The following is a 15,209-nucleotide window of genomic DNA, read 5'->3' on the forward strand; positions in this document are numbered from 1 at the left end:
AGTAAGATAAGCTAAGTTAAGCTATTGGGTTCATACCTCAATTATGAGATAAATCTCTCTTATTAGGAGAATTTGGTTTTGGTTTTGATTTGGCTTGTGCTAGCGATAACACATGATAGTTTTGTTTGAAACTGTAAGTTATGTATCTATCTTTTTGGCTCTTAAAGAGGTTAGTCAGATGGGTTTGTTATTATCAAAGATATTGATGACAGAAATATTTACAACATCAGTGTAGAATATTAATCAAAAAGGGAACTTTGTATTAGGCAGGGCTAATAAAGGTAGCTAAATTTGTGCCAGCAGCTGCGGTTAAACAATAAGCTTAAGTCAAATAAAAGCGGTAAAAAATAGTTATGTGATTAAAAGTCATTTTTTGTATTATATAAAGGTAGAATTTTAATATAAATGCAGAGTTAATTTGTGGCTATGTGCAGAATCTGTGAAGCTTTTAGTTAAAACTGGGATTAGATACCCCATTATTAGGAAATTAAATTTGTTTACCTGGGGATTACGAGCTATAGCTTAAAATCCAAAAGACTTGGCGGTACTTTAATTTCCGTCCAGGGGAACCTGTCCTTTAAATCGATAATCCACGTTAAACCTTACTTTACTTATTTATTTAATTAGCTTGTATACTGCCGTCATCAGCTTACGCTTGAGGCTAATAAAGTTGGCTTTTTAATTTAGTATTTTTATGTCAGGTCAAAGTGCAGCTTATGGTAAAGTAGTGATGGGTTACAATTTAAATTCGAATTTCTGTAGTTTTATTGCAATAAAGAATGAACGGTGGACTTGGAAGTAATATTTATTTAGAATAATAATATGAATGTGGTTACTAAAGTGTGTACATATCGCCCGTCGCTCTCTTAAAAATAAGAGATAAGTCGTAACATAGTAGGGGTAGCTGAAGCTGTTCCTTAGGATATAGCATAGTAAAATGTTTTTTATTTACACTGAAAAGAGGGTTGATTAGACCTATCCTAAATAGCTAAAAATTTATTTAAATGATATTTGTTAAAAATATTAAAGTTTTTGCGGGCTAGTAGTTTAAACGAAAGTCATAGAGAAAACGAAAGTACTGTAAAGGAAAATATTAAATATATATGATAGTATAAATTAATTTTAGTACCTTTTGCATTATGGTTTAACGAGAAATAAGCTTGTTTTAATGTTTTCTAGAAAGAAGAAGAGTTATATTCAGACGAATGAGTAGTGTAGCATAACTATTTTTAGATCTGTTTATGGTAGTGAAACGCTAACGGATTTTCTGATAGCTAGTTGGAAGAGAAAAGCATTTGAGTGCGATTTATAAATGAAAAATAAAGTGTGATTTAGCTTGATTTTTATTTGTAAGTTTTTGTTTTTTAGGTTGAGCTAAAAAATTGATGAAAATTTATGGTTAAATTTAATGTAATGTAGGTTTAATAGTTTCTATCATTTTTACGGTTTTATAACGAAGTTTTATTAGGATTGTATGATTAAAATTTTCTGTTTATATTTTCCCTTAATTTGTAATTATGTTGAATTTAATATTTATGTTGAAATTAGTATTGGTTTATTTCTTGCTTGATGGTTTTGAACTTAAAGCTGAAACTTTTTATATATATTGAAATGAGAAAAAGGAACTCGGCAAATATGAATTTCGCCTGTTTATCAAAAACATCGCTCTTTGTAAATATAAAATAAGGAGTCGTACCTGCCCGGTGAAAAATTTAACGGCCGCAGTACCCTGACTGTGCAAAGGTAGCATAATCATTTGCCTTTTAATTGAAGGCTGGAATGAATGGTTTGACGAAATTCTTCTGTCTCTATCTTATTAAATAGAATTTAATTTTTAGGTGAAGAAGCCTGAATGAAGTCAAAAGACGAAAAGACCCTGTCGAACTTTAGAGTAATTATAAAATTATATGCTTTTTAGAATAAATGTTTTTTAGAATTTCTCTTTTGTTGGGGTGACAGAAGAACAGATAAAGCTTCTTTTAGTTGAGGAAACTTATATGTTGAAAAGATCCATAAAAATTTATGATAGTAAGATAAGTTACCGCAGGGATAACAGCGTTATTTTTCTGGAGAGTTCAAATTGAAGGAAAAGATTGCGACCTCGATGTTGGATTGGAATACCTAATAGGCGGAGAAGCTTGTTGTTGGGGGTCTGTTCGACCTTTAAATTTCCACATGATCTGAGTTCAAACCGGTGTAAGCCAGGTTGGTTTCTATCTTTGATAAAATATTATTGGTTTTAGTACGAAAGGATTAAGCTGATAAAAATTTTTTATAGATGTCAAGTTAGCAAAATAGTGCAAATAGTTTAGAACTATTATATGAAGGTTAAAATCCATCATTTGATATATTGTTTTATGAACTAAAGTGGCAGAGTAGTGCAATAGAGTTAAGTTCTATAAATAGATTGGGAGATCTCTTTAGTTGTGAAGGTTAGTTTTGTATGAATGGTTGTTTCTTATGTTTGTATTCTTTTAAGTGTAGCTTTTTTTACTCTTTTTGAGCGTAAGGGGTTAGGGTATGTTCAAATTCGCAAAGGGCCTAATAAAGTAGGATATATAGGAGTAATTCAGCCTTTAGCTGATGCTTTGAAGTTATTTTTGAAAGAGGAAAGGGGAATTAGAGTATCAAATAAAGGACCTTATTATGTGGGGCCGGGGTTGAGTTTAGTTTTATCTTTATGTCTTTGATCTTTATATTGAACTAATTTTAGGGTATGGAGGATAGAGCTTAGAGTTATATTTTTTTTGTGTGTTTCTGCTCTTAATGTTTATGGTACTATGGTTAGGGGGTGAGCTTCTAATTCTAAGTATTCGCTTCTTGGGGCTCTTCGAGCAGTGGCACAGACAATTTCTTATGAAGTGAGGTTATTTTTACTTTTATTATCTGTTATTAGCTTAAGAGGTAGATTAAGTTTTAGTAAGATTGGCTTATTTCAATATTCATTTTGGAACATAGTAATTTTGTTTCCTGTTTTTTTTATATGGCTTGTTGTTTGTGTGGCGGAGACTAATCGGGCTCCTTTTGACTTTGCTGAAGGAGAATCAGAGTTAGTCTCTGGGTTTAATGTAGAATATGGTGGAGGTGTTTTTGCTCTAATTTTTCTTGCTGAATATGCAAGAATTTTGTTTATAAGAATAATAACTTCCATTATTTTTCTAGGGGAACAAAATATAAGGATTTTTAGTCTTTTTTTTTTCTGAAGTAAGGTGGTGATTGTTAGATTTTTCTTTATTTGAATTCGAGGGACTTACCCCCGTTTTCGTTATGATCTTCTAATGAAATTGACTTGGCTGAGTTTGTTGCCAGTTTCTTTGTTTGTGTTAGTTTGAGGAGTTGCTTTTAAATTTTTAGTTGTAGTTTTTGGGATCAGATAGCAAGATATCTTGTTTTTTGACTTCCAATGCCAATGTTTTGTTTTAAACTACTATCTGGACATGACTATGCTATCTTTGTTTTCTTTAATTTTAAGAATTGGATTTATCTTACCCATAGTGTCGCAGCCTTTGTCAATGGGAAGTTTAATTTTGATTAATAGGTTTATAATTAGGATCTGTGTTTTTTTCGAGAGGGGGAGTTGGTTTGGATTTATTTTATTTTTAATTTATATTGGAGGACTATTAGTAATATTTGCCTATGTCACAGCATTAACTCCTAACTTAGTATTTAAGAAAGGAAGTTTAAAGTTTGGGTTTTTTTTGATATATTTTTTTTGAGTTAGTTTATTCTTATGTAGTAGTGTTGTTGGGATCCCTGGGGAAGTAGAAAGACTTTCACTTCTATGGGAAGGAGGATATCATAAGCAAGGGATATCCTTATTCTCTTTTTTTGGGGGAATGACTGCAAGGGGGTTAGTTCTTATTCTGTTGTTTATTTTGCTATGTGTAGTTAAAGTTTGCTATAAAAGCAAGGGAGCCTTACGTCCTTATAAGTAATATGCTTAAACCTTTGCGTTCTAGTCACCCTATTTTGAAGATTTTTAATGGATCTTTGGTGGACCTTCCTTCTCCTCCTAATCTGTCTATTTGATGAAATTTTGGTTCTTTATTAGGATTTTGTTTAGTTTTACAAATTTTAACTGGGCTGTTTTTAGCAATACATTATGCTACTAGAGTAGATTTAGCTTTTTCATCAGTAGCTCATATTGGTCGGGATGTTAATTTTGGGTGGGTTATTCGAAGGGCTCATGCTAATGGGGCTTCTTGGTTTTTTATTTGTATTTACTTTCATATTGCTCGAGGGCTTTATTATGGTTCTTATGTTAATATTCACACTTGAAATTTAGGAGTGATTCTTTTTTTCCTAACAATAGGAGCAGCTTTTATTGGATATGTCTTACCGTGAGGGCAGATATCTTTTTGAGGAGCTACTGTTATTACTAATCTAGTTTCTGCATTACCCTATATTGGTAAAGATGTAGTACAATGAATTTGGGGGGGATTTGCTGTTGATAATGCTACATTAACTCGATTTTTTACTCTTCATTATTTGGTTCCTTTTATTATTATATTATTTAGAGTATTGCATTTATTGTTTTTGCATGAAACGGGATCTAATAATCCTTTAGGATTAAACAGAGACATGGAAAAGGTTAGTTTGCATTCTTACTACTTATTAAAAGACTTAATTGGATTTCTTTTAGTTAGTTTTTTTCTTGTTATACTTGTCTTATTGGAACCTAATCTATTAACAGACCCGGAGAATTTTATCCCTGCTAACCCCTTGGTTACTCCAGTTCATATTCAGCCGGAATGATATTTTCTTTTTGCTTATGCTATTTTACGATCTATCCCTAATAAGCTAGGAGGAGTTCTTGGGTTACTAATGTCCATTGTAGTTCTTTTTTTTGTTCCCTTACTTCACTTAGGTGAATTTCGTTCATTAAGTTTTTATTTTTTAAATCAAGGGTTATTTTGATCTTTTGTTTCAGTCTTTTTTCTATTAACATGGATTGGTAGTCAGCCCGTGGAAGATCCTTTCATTACGATGGGGCAAATTTTGACTTTATTATATTTTTCTTTTTTTATTTTGAACCCAGTCTTCCAATGAAGAAGAGATTATGTTTTAAAAAAATAATTATTGATTACTATTCTCTTGGGAGTCAGTGTTTTGAAAACACGAAAGAAGTGTTCGAATCACTTAATAGTTTACTAAAAGAATATAATGTATTCAGTCTTTGGTTTACAAGACCAATGCTTATTAAAGCTTTTTTAGCGGATTTATTAAGATATGATAAGACTTTTTAATTCTATTTTTAGTGTTGGGGTAGTAATGAGGATTCTTTCTTTAATAGTTTTTTGTCTACAGCGAAAACACTTACTAAACTCTCTTTTAGCATTAGAAATAATAATGTTATCGATTTTTTTGGTTGTACTAGCTTCTAGCGCTAATATTAGGAGAGAAGGAATTATAGTTTTTGTAATATTAACTTTAGCTGCTTCTGAAGCAGCTTTGGGGTTAAGTTTATTAGTAATTTTAATTCGTAGACATGGGAATGACTACGTTTCTTCTTTATCAATACATAAGTGTTAGCTTCCTTAATTCTATCTTTCTTAGCTGTGTTTTTAACAAGAAATAAAAAGTGGAAGTGATACTATAGGAGATGAAGATTTTTATTGATGTTTCTTTTTATTTTGTTTTATTTTTACTCTTCTATAGGGGTTCCTAAAATTATTGGATTCTTGTTTGCGGATTCTTTATCTATTGTTTTGATTTTACTAAGGTGTTGAATTTCTTCTTTGATAATTTTGAGCAGAGGAGCAATTTTGTTTAAAAATTTTAGTAGTGGGGTTTTCTGTAATTCTGTAATTATTTTAAATCTAATAATTATTTTAGTTTTTATACAAGAAAATTTTATTCTATTTTATATCTTTTTCGAAGGCTCTTTAGTACCTACGCTTTTGTTAATTTTAATTTGAGGGTATCAGCCGGAGCGCCTTCAGGCTGGAATATATATAGTAATTTATACAGTAGCGGGAGCATTGCCTTTCTTGCTTAATTTGGTTTTTTTGTTCAAAGCTAATGGGTCTCTTTCTTTATTAATAAAATGAGGCTTGCCTTTTTTTATAAGAGATTTAATATTTTTTCTATGATGATTCTTTATAATTTTGGTTTTTCTTGTTAAACTTCCTTTATTTGGGGTTCACTTGTGATTACCTAAAGCCCATGTAGAAGCTCCAGTTGCTGGTTCTATAATTTTAGCAGCTCTTTTATTAAAGCTGGGGGGCTACGGCTTAACTCGAATTGTTATAATTTTTCCTAAAATTAATATAACTTTAAGAAGATCTTTATTGATTTTTAGAATTATAGGAGGGGTTTTAAGAAGAATGGTGTGTATTCGTCAAATCGATATAAAAAGGTTAATTGCCTATTCTTCTATTGGTCATATGGGCTTGATGGCTGGGAGAATCTTGAGTGGTAGATTTTGAGGATTATCTGGGGGAGTAATAATAATGGTTGGTCATGCTTTTTCTTCGTCGGGCCTTTTTTTCATAGCCAATATTTTTTATAATAAAAGAGGATCTCGAAGAATCCTAATTTGTAAAGGATTTATTTGTATTTTACCGATTTTAAGACTATCTTTATTTCTATTATGTTCTGCTAATATAGCTGCTCCGCCTTCGTTAAACTTATTGAGAGAAATTATAATAATTATTAGGATTTTAAAAGTATCTCCTTTTCTTTTCTTTCCTTTAGCAATCCTAAGATTTTTAGTAGCTGTTTATAGTTTATTTTTGTACACTAACACTCAGCACGGACAGTTCTCAAGTTTTATTAACCCTTTCAATGGGGTAGGGATTTTAACTTATTTAGTTATCTTTATACATTGAATTCCTGTTCAATTAACTTTATTAATCGGAGGATTATTTTTTTGTTAACTTAGTTTATAAAAACATTAGATTGTGATTCTAAAATAAAGGCTTTACTTAGTTAACAATGAAATTTATTATGAATAGCAGGTTATTTGCTTCGTTATTTCTTTTTTTTTATGTATTTTTAGGGGTAAAGGCGGTAGCTATACTTATATATTACCATAAGAGAGTTTTATTACATATTATTTTTTTCGAATTAAATTCTGTTTTTATAACCTTTCCTGTTATCTTTGATTGAAAAAGAATTATATTTAGAGTTCTAGTTTGTTTTATTTCTAGCTGCGTAATATTTTTCTCTAAAAGTTACATATCTAATGATATTTTTTTATCTCGGTTTGTTTGAATTGTTATATTATTTGTTTTATCCATAAATTTTTTGATTTTTATTCCAAATTTAATTTCTTTATTATTAGGCTGAGATGGGCTAGGGTTAGTTTCATTTTGTTTGGTGATTTATTATCAAAATCCTAAATCATTAGGGGCCGGATTAATAACCGCTTTTATAAATCGGATTGGAGATGTTGGGATTTTAATAAGAGCTGGTTGAATGTTTAGCCAAGGGCATTGAGATGGTACTTTTATTTGAAATTTTGATATAAGATATATAAGAGCTTTTATAATTCTTCTAGCAGGTATAACTAAAAGTGCTCAAATTCCTTTTTGCAGATGACTTCCAGCTGCTATGGCGGCTCCAACCCCTGTCTCAGCTTTAGTTCATTCCTCTACCTTGGTCACAGCCGGGGTTTTTCTTTTAATTCGATTTTTTTCTTTCTTAGACCAGCTTGTATGATTTAAACCAGCAGTTTTATTCATTTCAGTAAGAACTATATTAATAGCAGGAATTGCAGCCAACTTTGAAATAGATTTAAAAAAAATCATTGCCTTGTCTACTTTAAGCCAGCTAGGAGTAATGATAATAAGGATTGGAATTGGTTATCCTGAGTTAGCTTTGATTCATTTATTTACTCATGCTTTATTCAAGGCCCTTCTCTTCTTGTGTGCCGGAAATATTATTCATCTCCATAATAATAATCAAGACATTCGAAAAATAAGACAGCTTTGGAAACATTTGCCTGTAACTAGAACTTGTTTTAATATTGCTAACCTAGCTTTATGTGGAATTCCATTTTTCGCAGGATTTTATTCTAAAGATTACATTATTGAGATAATAATTTTTGATCAAATAAACTTGGTTACAAGAATAATAGTTTTCTTGGCTACTTTTTTAACTGTAATATACTCTGTCCGTTTGTCAATTCTTGTTTTCTGAAGTTCTATAACTCAAAATCCCTATCTATGCAATAGAGATGAAGATATTTATATTCTTATGCCTCTATTAATATTAACAAGAGGGGCTATCTTAAGAGGGGCGGCTTTTTCTTGATTGATAATAAGACCTGCGCTCGTTCCTTTTATTAGTATATTTGACAAAATATTAGTTTTATCTCTAACAGTGGTCAGAGGGGCTATAGGAGGAATTTTATTTAGAAATGCTTTTCACAAAAAAAAGATAATAATCAATGATTTTTTTTCATACATATGATTTATATCTCTTTTAAGCAATAACTTTGTTAGTATTCCGGTTCTAAAGTCAGGACAAATAGCCCTTAAAGTTTTAGACTTAGGTTGGTTAGAAAACATCAGGGGAGAAGGAATTTTTAGATTTTTAATCAACTGTTCTAGTAATAACCAAAAAAGTCAAGGAAATTTATTTAACTCTATTGTTAGATTAAGTCTAATCACTTTAAGATTTTTTCCTCTTTTTTTCTATTTTTTCTAATAGGATATGTAGCTTATTGATAAGAGCGTAGCAGTGAAGTTGCTAAGGAATTATGTTTTAATTATATCTACTAGCGTTATATAACTATATAAATCTAATTATTTATCTATAGTTCAGGGTGATCGTCTGAGTAAAGAGTAATTAATAATGAAAAAATATAAGCTTGAATTAAGCTAACTCCAACTTCGAACATAAAATAAAAAATCTCAATAAAAATTAAAAGTAAAATGATGATTGAAGAGTATCTAAAAATACCTGCTCTTAAATAAGCCCCAATAAGACCTAAAATAATATGGCCAGCTCTTATATTTGCGGTTAACCGAATTGATAAAGTAATAGGTCGAACAGAAATACTAACTGTCTCAACTAGAACTAGAAATGGATTTAAAACCCTAGGGGCTCCTCTTGGTAAAAAATGAGAAACTACTCTTTTTAAATTAAAAAATACTCCAGATAGGATCAAAGCAAATCAAAGAGGAAGCCCAAAAGAAAAAGCAAAGACTAAGTGACTAGTGATTCTAAAAACATAAGGAGATAGGCCCAGAAGATTTATAATAATTAATATTATAAAAATAGAAATAACGGCATTGTTAAAACCACTTATTCTTCCTCCTTTTGTCCGTATTGCCTGTATTATCATAAATCCCTTAATCTTAATTACAAAAGCAGCTCAACGCGAAGATCCTCTCCAATAAAGCCTTTGGATATAATATAACGGCAATGCTCTTATTATTCAAATTAAAGGAATTTTTTTCAGAATAGTAAAGTTTTGTTCATCAAATCTAGAGAAGATATCTATTAACATTTTATTAAAACATATTAAATTATCATATTCAACTTTTATTTTTAGTTTTTCTGGATTTTCTTTCTTTCTTAACATAGTATTCTTTCTTTTTTATTCATCAGATTGAAATTATAATAAAAAAAACTATAGATCAAAAGAGAAAAATCAACAATAATCAATTTAAAGGGGCTAGCTGAGGCATAAAGAAATACTAACTTAGTAGTAACTAAAACTTGACAAGTTTTTATTATGAATTAACTAACTTCTTAATTATCAGAAGTAAATCTTAAAATTCAATTGATAAATGAATTTGTATCTACCACTTCCAATACAATTGGTATAAAAGAATGATTAGCCCCACAAATCTCAGAACACTGTCCATAAAATACTCCGGGGATCTTAGAAATAAATCTGAGTTGATTAAGACGCCCAGGAACAGCATCAGCTTTTATTCCTATTGAAGGAACTGTTCAGGAATGAAGAACGTCAGCTGCTGTAACTAATACCCGAACTTTAGAATTTATAGGAACCACTCTTCGATGATCTACTTCTAATAATCGATAATCCCCCCTATTCAATTCTTCAGTCGGAAGTATATAAGAATCAAATTCTACTGTCAGAAAGTCCGAGTATTCATATCTTCAATATCATTGATGTCCGATAGCTTTTACAGTTAAAACAGGAGATTCAACTTCATCTAGCAGATATAATAATCGTAAAGAAGGAAAAGCTAAAAAAATTAAAATAACCGCTGGAAGAATAGTTCAAATAGTTTCAATTTCCTGCCTTTCTAAAGTAAACCGAGATGTTATTTTGTTAGACATTAATGAAATAGCAGCATATATTAAAAGTCTAATAATTATAATTAGTACTAATATTGCATGATCATGAAAAAAAATTAGTTGCTCCATTATAGGAGATGCCGCATCTTGAAATCCTCATTGTCCTCAAAAAGCCATATCTTAACTTAAGTTACAATCGCCCCTGTTTCATCACTACCATGGAAATCTAAAGGGACAGTGTTATCTCATTCTAAAGCAGAGGACAAATGTCTTCTTCAAATAACTCCTCGCTGAGAAATTAATCTTTCTCAGACAATAAATATGAAAAACAGCACTGCAATAAATGAAATTAAAGAGCCAATAGAAGATACTACATTTCATTTTATATAAGCGTCTGGATAATCTGAATATCGCCGAGGTATTCCTCTTAACCCCAGGAAATGTTGAGGAAAAAAAGTCAAATTTACTCCGATGAACATAATAAAAAAATGGGACTTAGTCCATCGTTCATGTAAAACAAGGCCAGATATTAGTGGATATCAGTAATTAAAAGCTCCGAAGAGAGCAAATACAGCTCCTATTGACAAGACATAGTGAAAATGTGCTACTACATAATAACTGTCATGTAACATAATATCTAAAGAAGAATTAGATAGGACGATTCCTGTTAATCCTCCTACAGTAAATAAGAAAATAAATCCGAGCGCTCATAATATAGCCCTTTCATACTTAATTCGGGAACCATGAACCGTAGCTAATCATCTAAAAATCTTAATTCCGGTTGGAACTGCAATAATTATAGTCGCTGCAGTAAAGTAAGCACGAGTATCTACGTCCATACCAACTACAAACATATGATGAGCTCAAACGATAAATCCTAATAATCCAATAGCTAATATCGCATAAATTATTCCTAGGGTGCCAAAAGTTTCCTTTTTAGACGTATAATGTATTACAATATGGGAGATCATTCCAAATCCTGGAAGGATTAAAATATACACTTCTGGGTGTCCAAAAAACCAAAATAAATGTTGATATAAAATTGGGTCACCGCCTCCTGCTGGGTCAAAAAATGCTGTGTTAAAATTTCGGTCTGTTAGCAATATTGTGATTCCCCCTGCTAAAACTGGGAGAGATAGAAGTAAAAGAATAGCTGTGATTTTTACTGACCAAACGAATAGAGGAAGTCGTTCCAGCTGTATTCCTTTTCAACGTATATTAAAAACAGTGGTGATAAAATTTACAGCTCCCAAGATAGAAGAAACTCCAGCTAGATGGAGAGAAAAAATAGCCAAATCAACCGATCCTCCTGCATGGGCGATATTTCCAGCCAAAGGAGGATAAACGGTCCATCCGGTTCCCACACCTCTTTCAACAGCAGCAGAACCTAATAATAAGCATAAAGCAGGAGGAAGAAGTCAAAATCTCATATTATTAAGCCGAGGAAAAGCTATATCTGGAGCACCTAATATTAAAGGAACTAACCAATTACCAAATCCCCCAATCATTATAGGTATTACTAGAAAAAAAATTATTACAAAAGCATGAGCTGTAACAATAACATTATATAATTGGTCATCCCCTAGTAAAGCCCCAGGCTGTCCTAACTCAGCACGAATTAGAAGACTTAGTGCAGTTCCCACTAGCCCTGATCAAATTCCAAATAAAATATATAAAGTTCCAATATCTTTATGATTAGTAGAAAAAAATCATCGCATACTAAATTAAAGCTCCCAAATAATTAATAAAACAAATACCTCCTAAATTTAATACTAAAAATATGCTAATAAAAAAAAATTCTTTTTTATTCATTTTTTTTCAAGAAACAGAACTCCTTAAAATTACAGAGAACCCTAGAATTAAATAATAATATAATCTAATTATTGATCCTAAAATTAAAATAAAAGGCAAAAAAAGAATATTTATAACAATTAGCTTCCTAAGAACCAATCACTTAGAAAAAAATCCTAATAAAGGGGGTATCCCCCCAAGTGAAATAATAGTTACGCAAAAGCACGCTCGTGAGAATTTTCTTCATATAAAAATACTTAAAAATTGTTGACTATTTTTAACTTCCTCTGTTAAAAATAAACTTAGTGCGGAAAATAAGATTAAAGAATACAGAAAAAGGTAAATAAAAGATATTTCTACTCTGATTAAAGATGCAGAGATCATTCAACCATTATGAAGAATTGAAGAATAGGCTAATAATCCTCGAATAGAAGTTTGATTAAGTCCACCAACCCCTCCAAAGAATCTTGATATTAATACCATTATAATTGCTTGGATAGACGAGATATAGAAAAAAAAACAAATGAGAAATAAAGGAGCAACTTTCTGTCAAGTTATTAATAAAGAATTAGATACCCAAGACAAACCGCTGATTACTCCTGGAAGTCAAAAGTGAAAAGGTGCTATCCCCATTTTTAATAGAAGACTTATTATAATAAAACTTCTACTAAAAATTTTCCTTCTTACTATAGATCAATCTCCTTGCTCTCAAAATACTATAGAAGCTAATAAAAGCAGTAAAGCTGAAGCTACTGCTTGAACCAAGAAATACTTAATTGCAGATTCAACCTCTTCACTTAATCCTTTCTGCACTATTATTGGAATAAAGCTTATTAAATTTACTTCCAAACCGAGTCAAGCCCCGAATCAATGCGTAGAACACAAGGAAAAAATTCTACTAGAAAACATAATAAGTATAAATATTGTAACAAATGGAAAATTTAACAACTTAAAAAATAAAATGGAGTTGAACCACTTAAGTTATAGTTAGCAGCTACAGCTTGTTCCGAACTATTTTTAACTATTTACCCATTTTAACCTTCCCTGAGCTCATTCATATAAAGTTCCTCCCAATAAAACTAAAATAATAAGAATAGCTGTAATTAACGAAAAAACGTCTGAACTTATGTTACTAGAGATTAAATATGGTAATAAAAGAATAATTTCAACATCAAAAATTAAAAAAATAACAGTAATTAAAAAAAATCGCAGAGAAAAAGGAAGCCGAGAATTTCTTTTTGGGTCAAATCCACATTCAAAAGCTGATCTCTTTTCTCGATTTTCCTTCTTCTTTTTTGTCATAAATAAAGCTAGATAAGAAAGAATAAAACTAAGAATTAAATTAAATCTAAAAAATCTTAACAGTAACATCATAAGGCATTAAAGATTATTAATCTTTTAATTTACAACATCAATGTAATCCGTTCTTCCGGCGTAATACCTGAATAGATAATATTTTTATTCCTTTTTAGTTAACAGCTAAATGCTTCATCAGAGCTTCTATTCAGTATATTCAATAATCTTAGAACAGTTCTATTTGTTATTTTATGAGCCGAAATCATAAGGGTTAGCTAAGACAGACAATAGAATGGGATAGAGGATAAAATTCCTATTATTTAAATGCAAATTAAATCTTTTTTTTAAAGTACTGTCCCTAAGGATATAATATTATCATAACTAAATTAAAAGTTTAGTACCTTTCTTAGGTTACTTAGAGTAAATTATTTATCAATATTTTGTTAACTTACGATCCTCATCAGTAAATCGAAATGTAAAGAAATAGTCATACTACATCAACAAAGTGTCAATACCAAGCTGCTGCTTCAAACCCAAAATGATGATTAGCAGAAAAATGATACATCATATTTCGTACTAAGGTAATCAACAAGAATGTACTTCCAATTAAAACATGGAGTCCATGAAATCCTGTAGCAACAAAAAAAGTTGACCCATAACACCTATCTGCAATTGTAAATGAAGTCTCTATGTATTCCCCTGCTTGTAAGAAAGTAAAATAAATACCTAAAAGAACTGTGACCGTCAAAGCATAGTTTGTTCTTTTTCAATTACCCTCAAGTAATCTATGATGAGCCCAAGTTACTCTTACTCCAGAAGCTAATAAGACAGCTGTATTTAATAAAGGGACTTGAAAAGGATTAAGCGGAACGATTCCTCTTGGAGGTCAATTTATACCAATTTCTGGAGTGGGGGCTAGTCTTGAATGAAAATAAGCCCAAAAAAAAGCAAAAAAGAAAAGTACTTCGGAAGTAATAAATAAAATTATTCCTCATCGCAATCCCTGAGATACTTTTAAGGTATGATACCCTTGAAAAGTGCTCTCCCGAATAACATCACGTCATCATTGGATTATCGTTAGTATAATAAGAAGAATTCCTAGAGAGTAAAGTAACACAGAATGCCCGTGAAACCATCTTGCTAATCCTACAGTAAGACAAAAAGCCCCCATTGATCCTGTTAAAGGCCAGGGACTAAACTCAACCAAATGAAATGGATTTCGAATCATGGCTTGCTAACACTTTGAAACTTTATATCTTCTCTAGAGAAGAAGGAGTGTTTCATGTACTTTTATATAGTTATTTCTGTAGTATATATATACATGTGCATATTCATATATATAGATATAAGTAATTAATCAATCTAGGTTTTGCTACAATAGGTTAATCTAATAACTTTACAAAGTAAAAACCTAAGATAAAAGAGATTGTAGTGTAATTTTGCACAATTGATTTTCATTCAATTAGTATATATCTGTTATCTTTCTTATTATGTTTTACTTGTTATCTTAGTATATATAAGTACAGCTATTTTCCACATAGTAAGGTTAACAAAGATGTTAAAGATAATATAAATAGACCACACAAGTAAAATAAAACCCTATATTTTAAATCAAATTAAAAAGTGGTGTAGAGAAAAGCCCGTAGGATTTTGATTCCTAAAGAAAAAATTAAATATTTTTCTTTTTAAAACACTAAGTTAAAAAACTACAGGTCTTCAAAACCTGAAATGAGATATTGATTCTCGTGTTTTGTTATAAAGCAAGATGGCTGAATTGAAGGCGGTAAATTGTAGCTTTGCTAATGAAATATATTTCTCTTGTTGGTTTCGTAGTTGAATTACAATAGTGAATTGCAGGTTCATTGGTGCCTTGCGGCTGAAACTTTAGAATTATTTATTAAAAT

At 30.6% G+C, this 15,209-nt stretch overlaps 13 protein-coding genes and 24 non-coding genes across 37 annotated transcripts; 21 read left to right on the forward strand and 16 right to left on the reverse strand. All coding sequences in view use genetic code 5, as the record gives it.

The window, feature by feature from the left end:
* Nucleotides 1-65, forward strand: trnM(cau). Its single transcript has one exon. It is a non-coding gene; the product is annotated as a tRNA-Met (tRNA).
* rrn12 lies at nucleotides 66-927 on the forward strand. The gene has a single exon. It is a non-coding gene; the product is annotated as a 12S ribosomal RNA (ribosomal RNA).
* On the forward strand, nucleotides 919-984 carry trnV(uac). The gene has a single exon. It is a non-coding gene; the product is annotated as a tRNA-Val (tRNA).
* rrn16 lies at nucleotides 967-2,280 on the forward strand. Its single transcript has one exon. It is a non-coding gene; the product is annotated as a 16S ribosomal RNA (ribosomal RNA).
* trnL(uag) lies at nucleotides 2,281-2,348 on the forward strand. Its single transcript has one exon. It is a non-coding gene; the product is annotated as a tRNA-Leu (tRNA).
* A 13-nt stretch (nucleotides 2,349-2,361) lies between these two features.
* trnL(uaa) lies at nucleotides 2,362-2,426 on the forward strand. The gene has a single exon. It is a non-coding gene; the product is annotated as a tRNA-Leu (tRNA).
* On the forward strand, nucleotides 2,427-3,377 carry ND1 (NADH dehydrogenase subunit 1). The gene has a single exon. It carries the CDS (start codon nucleotides 2,427-2,429, stop codon nucleotides 3,375-3,377), a length of 951 nt encoding a protein of 316 aa, YP_010718647.1.
* trnP(ugg) lies at nucleotides 3,370-3,434 on the reverse strand. Its single transcript has one exon. It is a non-coding gene; the product is annotated as a tRNA-Pro (tRNA).
* A 3-nt stretch (nucleotides 3,435-3,437) lies between these two features.
* On the forward strand, nucleotides 3,438-3,935 carry ND6 (NADH dehydrogenase subunit 6). The gene has a single exon. It carries the CDS (start codon nucleotides 3,438-3,440, stop codon nucleotides 3,933-3,935), a length of 498 nt encoding a protein of 165 aa, YP_010718648.1.
* Nucleotide 3,936: 1 nt separating this feature from the next.
* Nucleotides 3,937-5,076, forward strand: CYTB (cytochrome b). Its single transcript has one exon. The coding sequence runs from the start codon at nucleotides 3,937-3,939 to the stop codon at nucleotides 5,074-5,076; it is 1,140 nt and encodes a 379-aa protein (YP_010718649.1).
* A 5-nt stretch (nucleotides 5,077-5,081) lies between these two features.
* Nucleotides 5,082-5,149, forward strand: trnS(uga). The gene has a single exon. It is a non-coding gene; the product is annotated as a tRNA-Ser (tRNA).
* trnT(ugu) lies at nucleotides 5,149-5,215 on the reverse strand. The gene has a single exon. It is a non-coding gene; the product is annotated as a tRNA-Thr (tRNA).
* A 14-nt stretch (nucleotides 5,216-5,229) lies between these two features.
* ND4L (NADH dehydrogenase subunit 4L) lies at nucleotides 5,230-5,532 on the forward strand. The gene has a single exon. The coding sequence runs from the start codon at nucleotides 5,230-5,232 to the stop codon at nucleotides 5,530-5,532; it is 303 nt and encodes a 100-aa protein (YP_010718650.1).
* Nucleotides 5,526-6,873, forward strand: ND4 (NADH dehydrogenase subunit 4). The gene has a single exon. A coding segment is annotated over exon 1 (1,348 nt).
* Nucleotides 6,874-6,936, forward strand: trnH(gug). The gene has a single exon. It is a non-coding gene; the product is annotated as a tRNA-His (tRNA).
* On the forward strand, nucleotides 6,937-8,652 carry ND5 (NADH dehydrogenase subunit 5). Its single transcript has one exon. It carries the CDS (start codon nucleotides 6,937-6,939, stop codon nucleotides 8,650-8,652), a length of 1,716 nt encoding a protein of 571 aa, YP_010718652.1.
* A 2-nt stretch (nucleotides 8,653-8,654) lies between these two features.
* trnF(gaa) lies at nucleotides 8,655-8,722 on the forward strand. The gene has a single exon. It is a non-coding gene; the product is annotated as a tRNA-Phe (tRNA).
* A 36-nt stretch (nucleotides 8,723-8,758) lies between these two features.
* On the reverse strand, nucleotides 8,759-9,457 carry ATP6 (ATP synthase F0 subunit 6). The gene has a single exon. The coding sequence runs from the start codon at nucleotides 9,455-9,457 to the stop codon at nucleotides 8,759-8,761; it is 699 nt and encodes a 232-aa protein (YP_010718653.1).
* A 19-nt stretch (nucleotides 9,458-9,476) lies between these two features.
* ATP8 (ATP synthase F0 subunit 8) lies at nucleotides 9,477-9,638 on the reverse strand. Its single transcript has one exon. It carries the CDS (start codon nucleotides 9,636-9,638, stop codon nucleotides 9,477-9,479), a length of 162 nt encoding a protein of 53 aa, YP_010718654.1.
* On the reverse strand, nucleotides 9,639-9,704 carry trnD(guc). The gene has a single exon. It is a non-coding gene; the product is annotated as a tRNA-Asp (tRNA).
* COX2 (cytochrome c oxidase subunit II) lies at nucleotides 9,703-10,395 on the reverse strand. The gene has a single exon. It carries the CDS (start codon nucleotides 10,393-10,395, stop codon nucleotides 9,703-9,705), a length of 693 nt encoding a protein of 230 aa, YP_010718655.1.
* An 8-nt stretch (nucleotides 10,396-10,403) lies between these two features.
* COX1 (cytochrome c oxidase subunit I) lies at nucleotides 10,404-11,936 on the reverse strand. The gene has a single exon. The coding sequence runs from the start codon at nucleotides 11,934-11,936 to the stop codon at nucleotides 10,404-10,406; it is 1,533 nt and encodes a 510-aa protein (YP_010718656.1).
* Nucleotide 11,937: 1 nt separating this feature from the next.
* Nucleotides 11,938-12,957, reverse strand: ND2 (NADH dehydrogenase subunit 2). Its single transcript has one exon. It carries the CDS (start codon nucleotides 12,955-12,957, stop codon nucleotides 11,938-11,940), a length of 1,020 nt encoding a protein of 339 aa, YP_010718657.1.
* A 3-nt stretch (nucleotides 12,958-12,960) lies between these two features.
* On the reverse strand, nucleotides 12,961-13,028 carry trnS(gcu). Its single transcript has one exon. It is a non-coding gene; the product is annotated as a tRNA-Ser (tRNA).
* On the reverse strand, nucleotides 13,027-13,383 carry ND3 (NADH dehydrogenase subunit 3). The gene has a single exon. It carries the CDS (start codon nucleotides 13,381-13,383, stop codon nucleotides 13,027-13,029), a length of 357 nt encoding a protein of 118 aa, YP_010718658.1.
* Nucleotide 13,384: 1 nt separating this feature from the next.
* On the reverse strand, nucleotides 13,385-13,451 carry trnI(gau). The gene has a single exon. It is a non-coding gene; the product is annotated as a tRNA-Ile (tRNA).
* On the reverse strand, nucleotides 13,452-13,516 carry trnN(guu). The gene has a single exon. It is a non-coding gene; the product is annotated as a tRNA-Asn (tRNA).
* Nucleotides 13,517-13,527: 11 nt separating this feature from the next.
* Nucleotides 13,528-13,587, reverse strand: trnR(ucg). Its single transcript has one exon. It is a non-coding gene; the product is annotated as a tRNA-Arg (tRNA).
* Nucleotides 13,588-13,598: 11 nt separating this feature from the next.
* Nucleotides 13,599-13,664, reverse strand: trnA(ugc). The gene has a single exon. It is a non-coding gene; the product is annotated as a tRNA-Ala (tRNA).
* trnK(uuu) lies at nucleotides 13,661-13,726 on the reverse strand. Its single transcript has one exon. It is a non-coding gene; the product is annotated as a tRNA-Lys (tRNA).
* Nucleotides 13,727-13,753: 27 nt separating this feature from the next.
* Nucleotides 13,754-14,533, reverse strand: COX3 (cytochrome c oxidase subunit III). The gene has a single exon. It carries the CDS (start codon nucleotides 14,531-14,533, stop codon nucleotides 13,754-13,756), a length of 780 nt encoding a protein of 259 aa, YP_010718659.1.
* Nucleotides 14,534-14,727: 194 nt separating this feature from the next.
* Nucleotides 14,728-14,793, forward strand: trnE(uuc). The gene has a single exon. It is a non-coding gene; the product is annotated as a tRNA-Glu (tRNA).
* A 13-nt stretch (nucleotides 14,794-14,806) lies between these two features.
* On the forward strand, nucleotides 14,807-14,875 carry trnG(ucc). Its single transcript has one exon. It is a non-coding gene; the product is annotated as a tRNA-Gly (tRNA).
* Nucleotides 14,876-14,923: 48 nt separating this feature from the next.
* trnQ(uug) lies at nucleotides 14,924-14,992 on the forward strand. The gene has a single exon. It is a non-coding gene; the product is annotated as a tRNA-Gln (tRNA).
* trnW(uca) lies at nucleotides 14,993-15,058 on the forward strand. Its single transcript has one exon. It is a non-coding gene; the product is annotated as a tRNA-Trp (tRNA).
* Nucleotides 15,059-15,064: 6 nt separating this feature from the next.
* trnY(gua) lies at nucleotides 15,065-15,128 on the forward strand. Its single transcript has one exon. It is a non-coding gene; the product is annotated as a tRNA-Tyr (tRNA).
* On the forward strand, nucleotides 15,129-15,190 carry trnC(gca). The gene has a single exon. It is a non-coding gene; the product is annotated as a tRNA-Cys (tRNA).
* The last annotated feature ends 19 nt before the right edge of the window (nucleotides 15,191-15,209 follow it).

Source organism: Liolophura japonica, mitochondrion (genome assembly GCF_032854445.1).
Source record: "Liolophura japonica mitochondrion, complete genome".
Classification (NCBI taxonomy): Eukaryota; Metazoa; Mollusca; class Polyplacophora; order Chitonida; family Chitonidae; genus Liolophura; species Liolophura sinensis.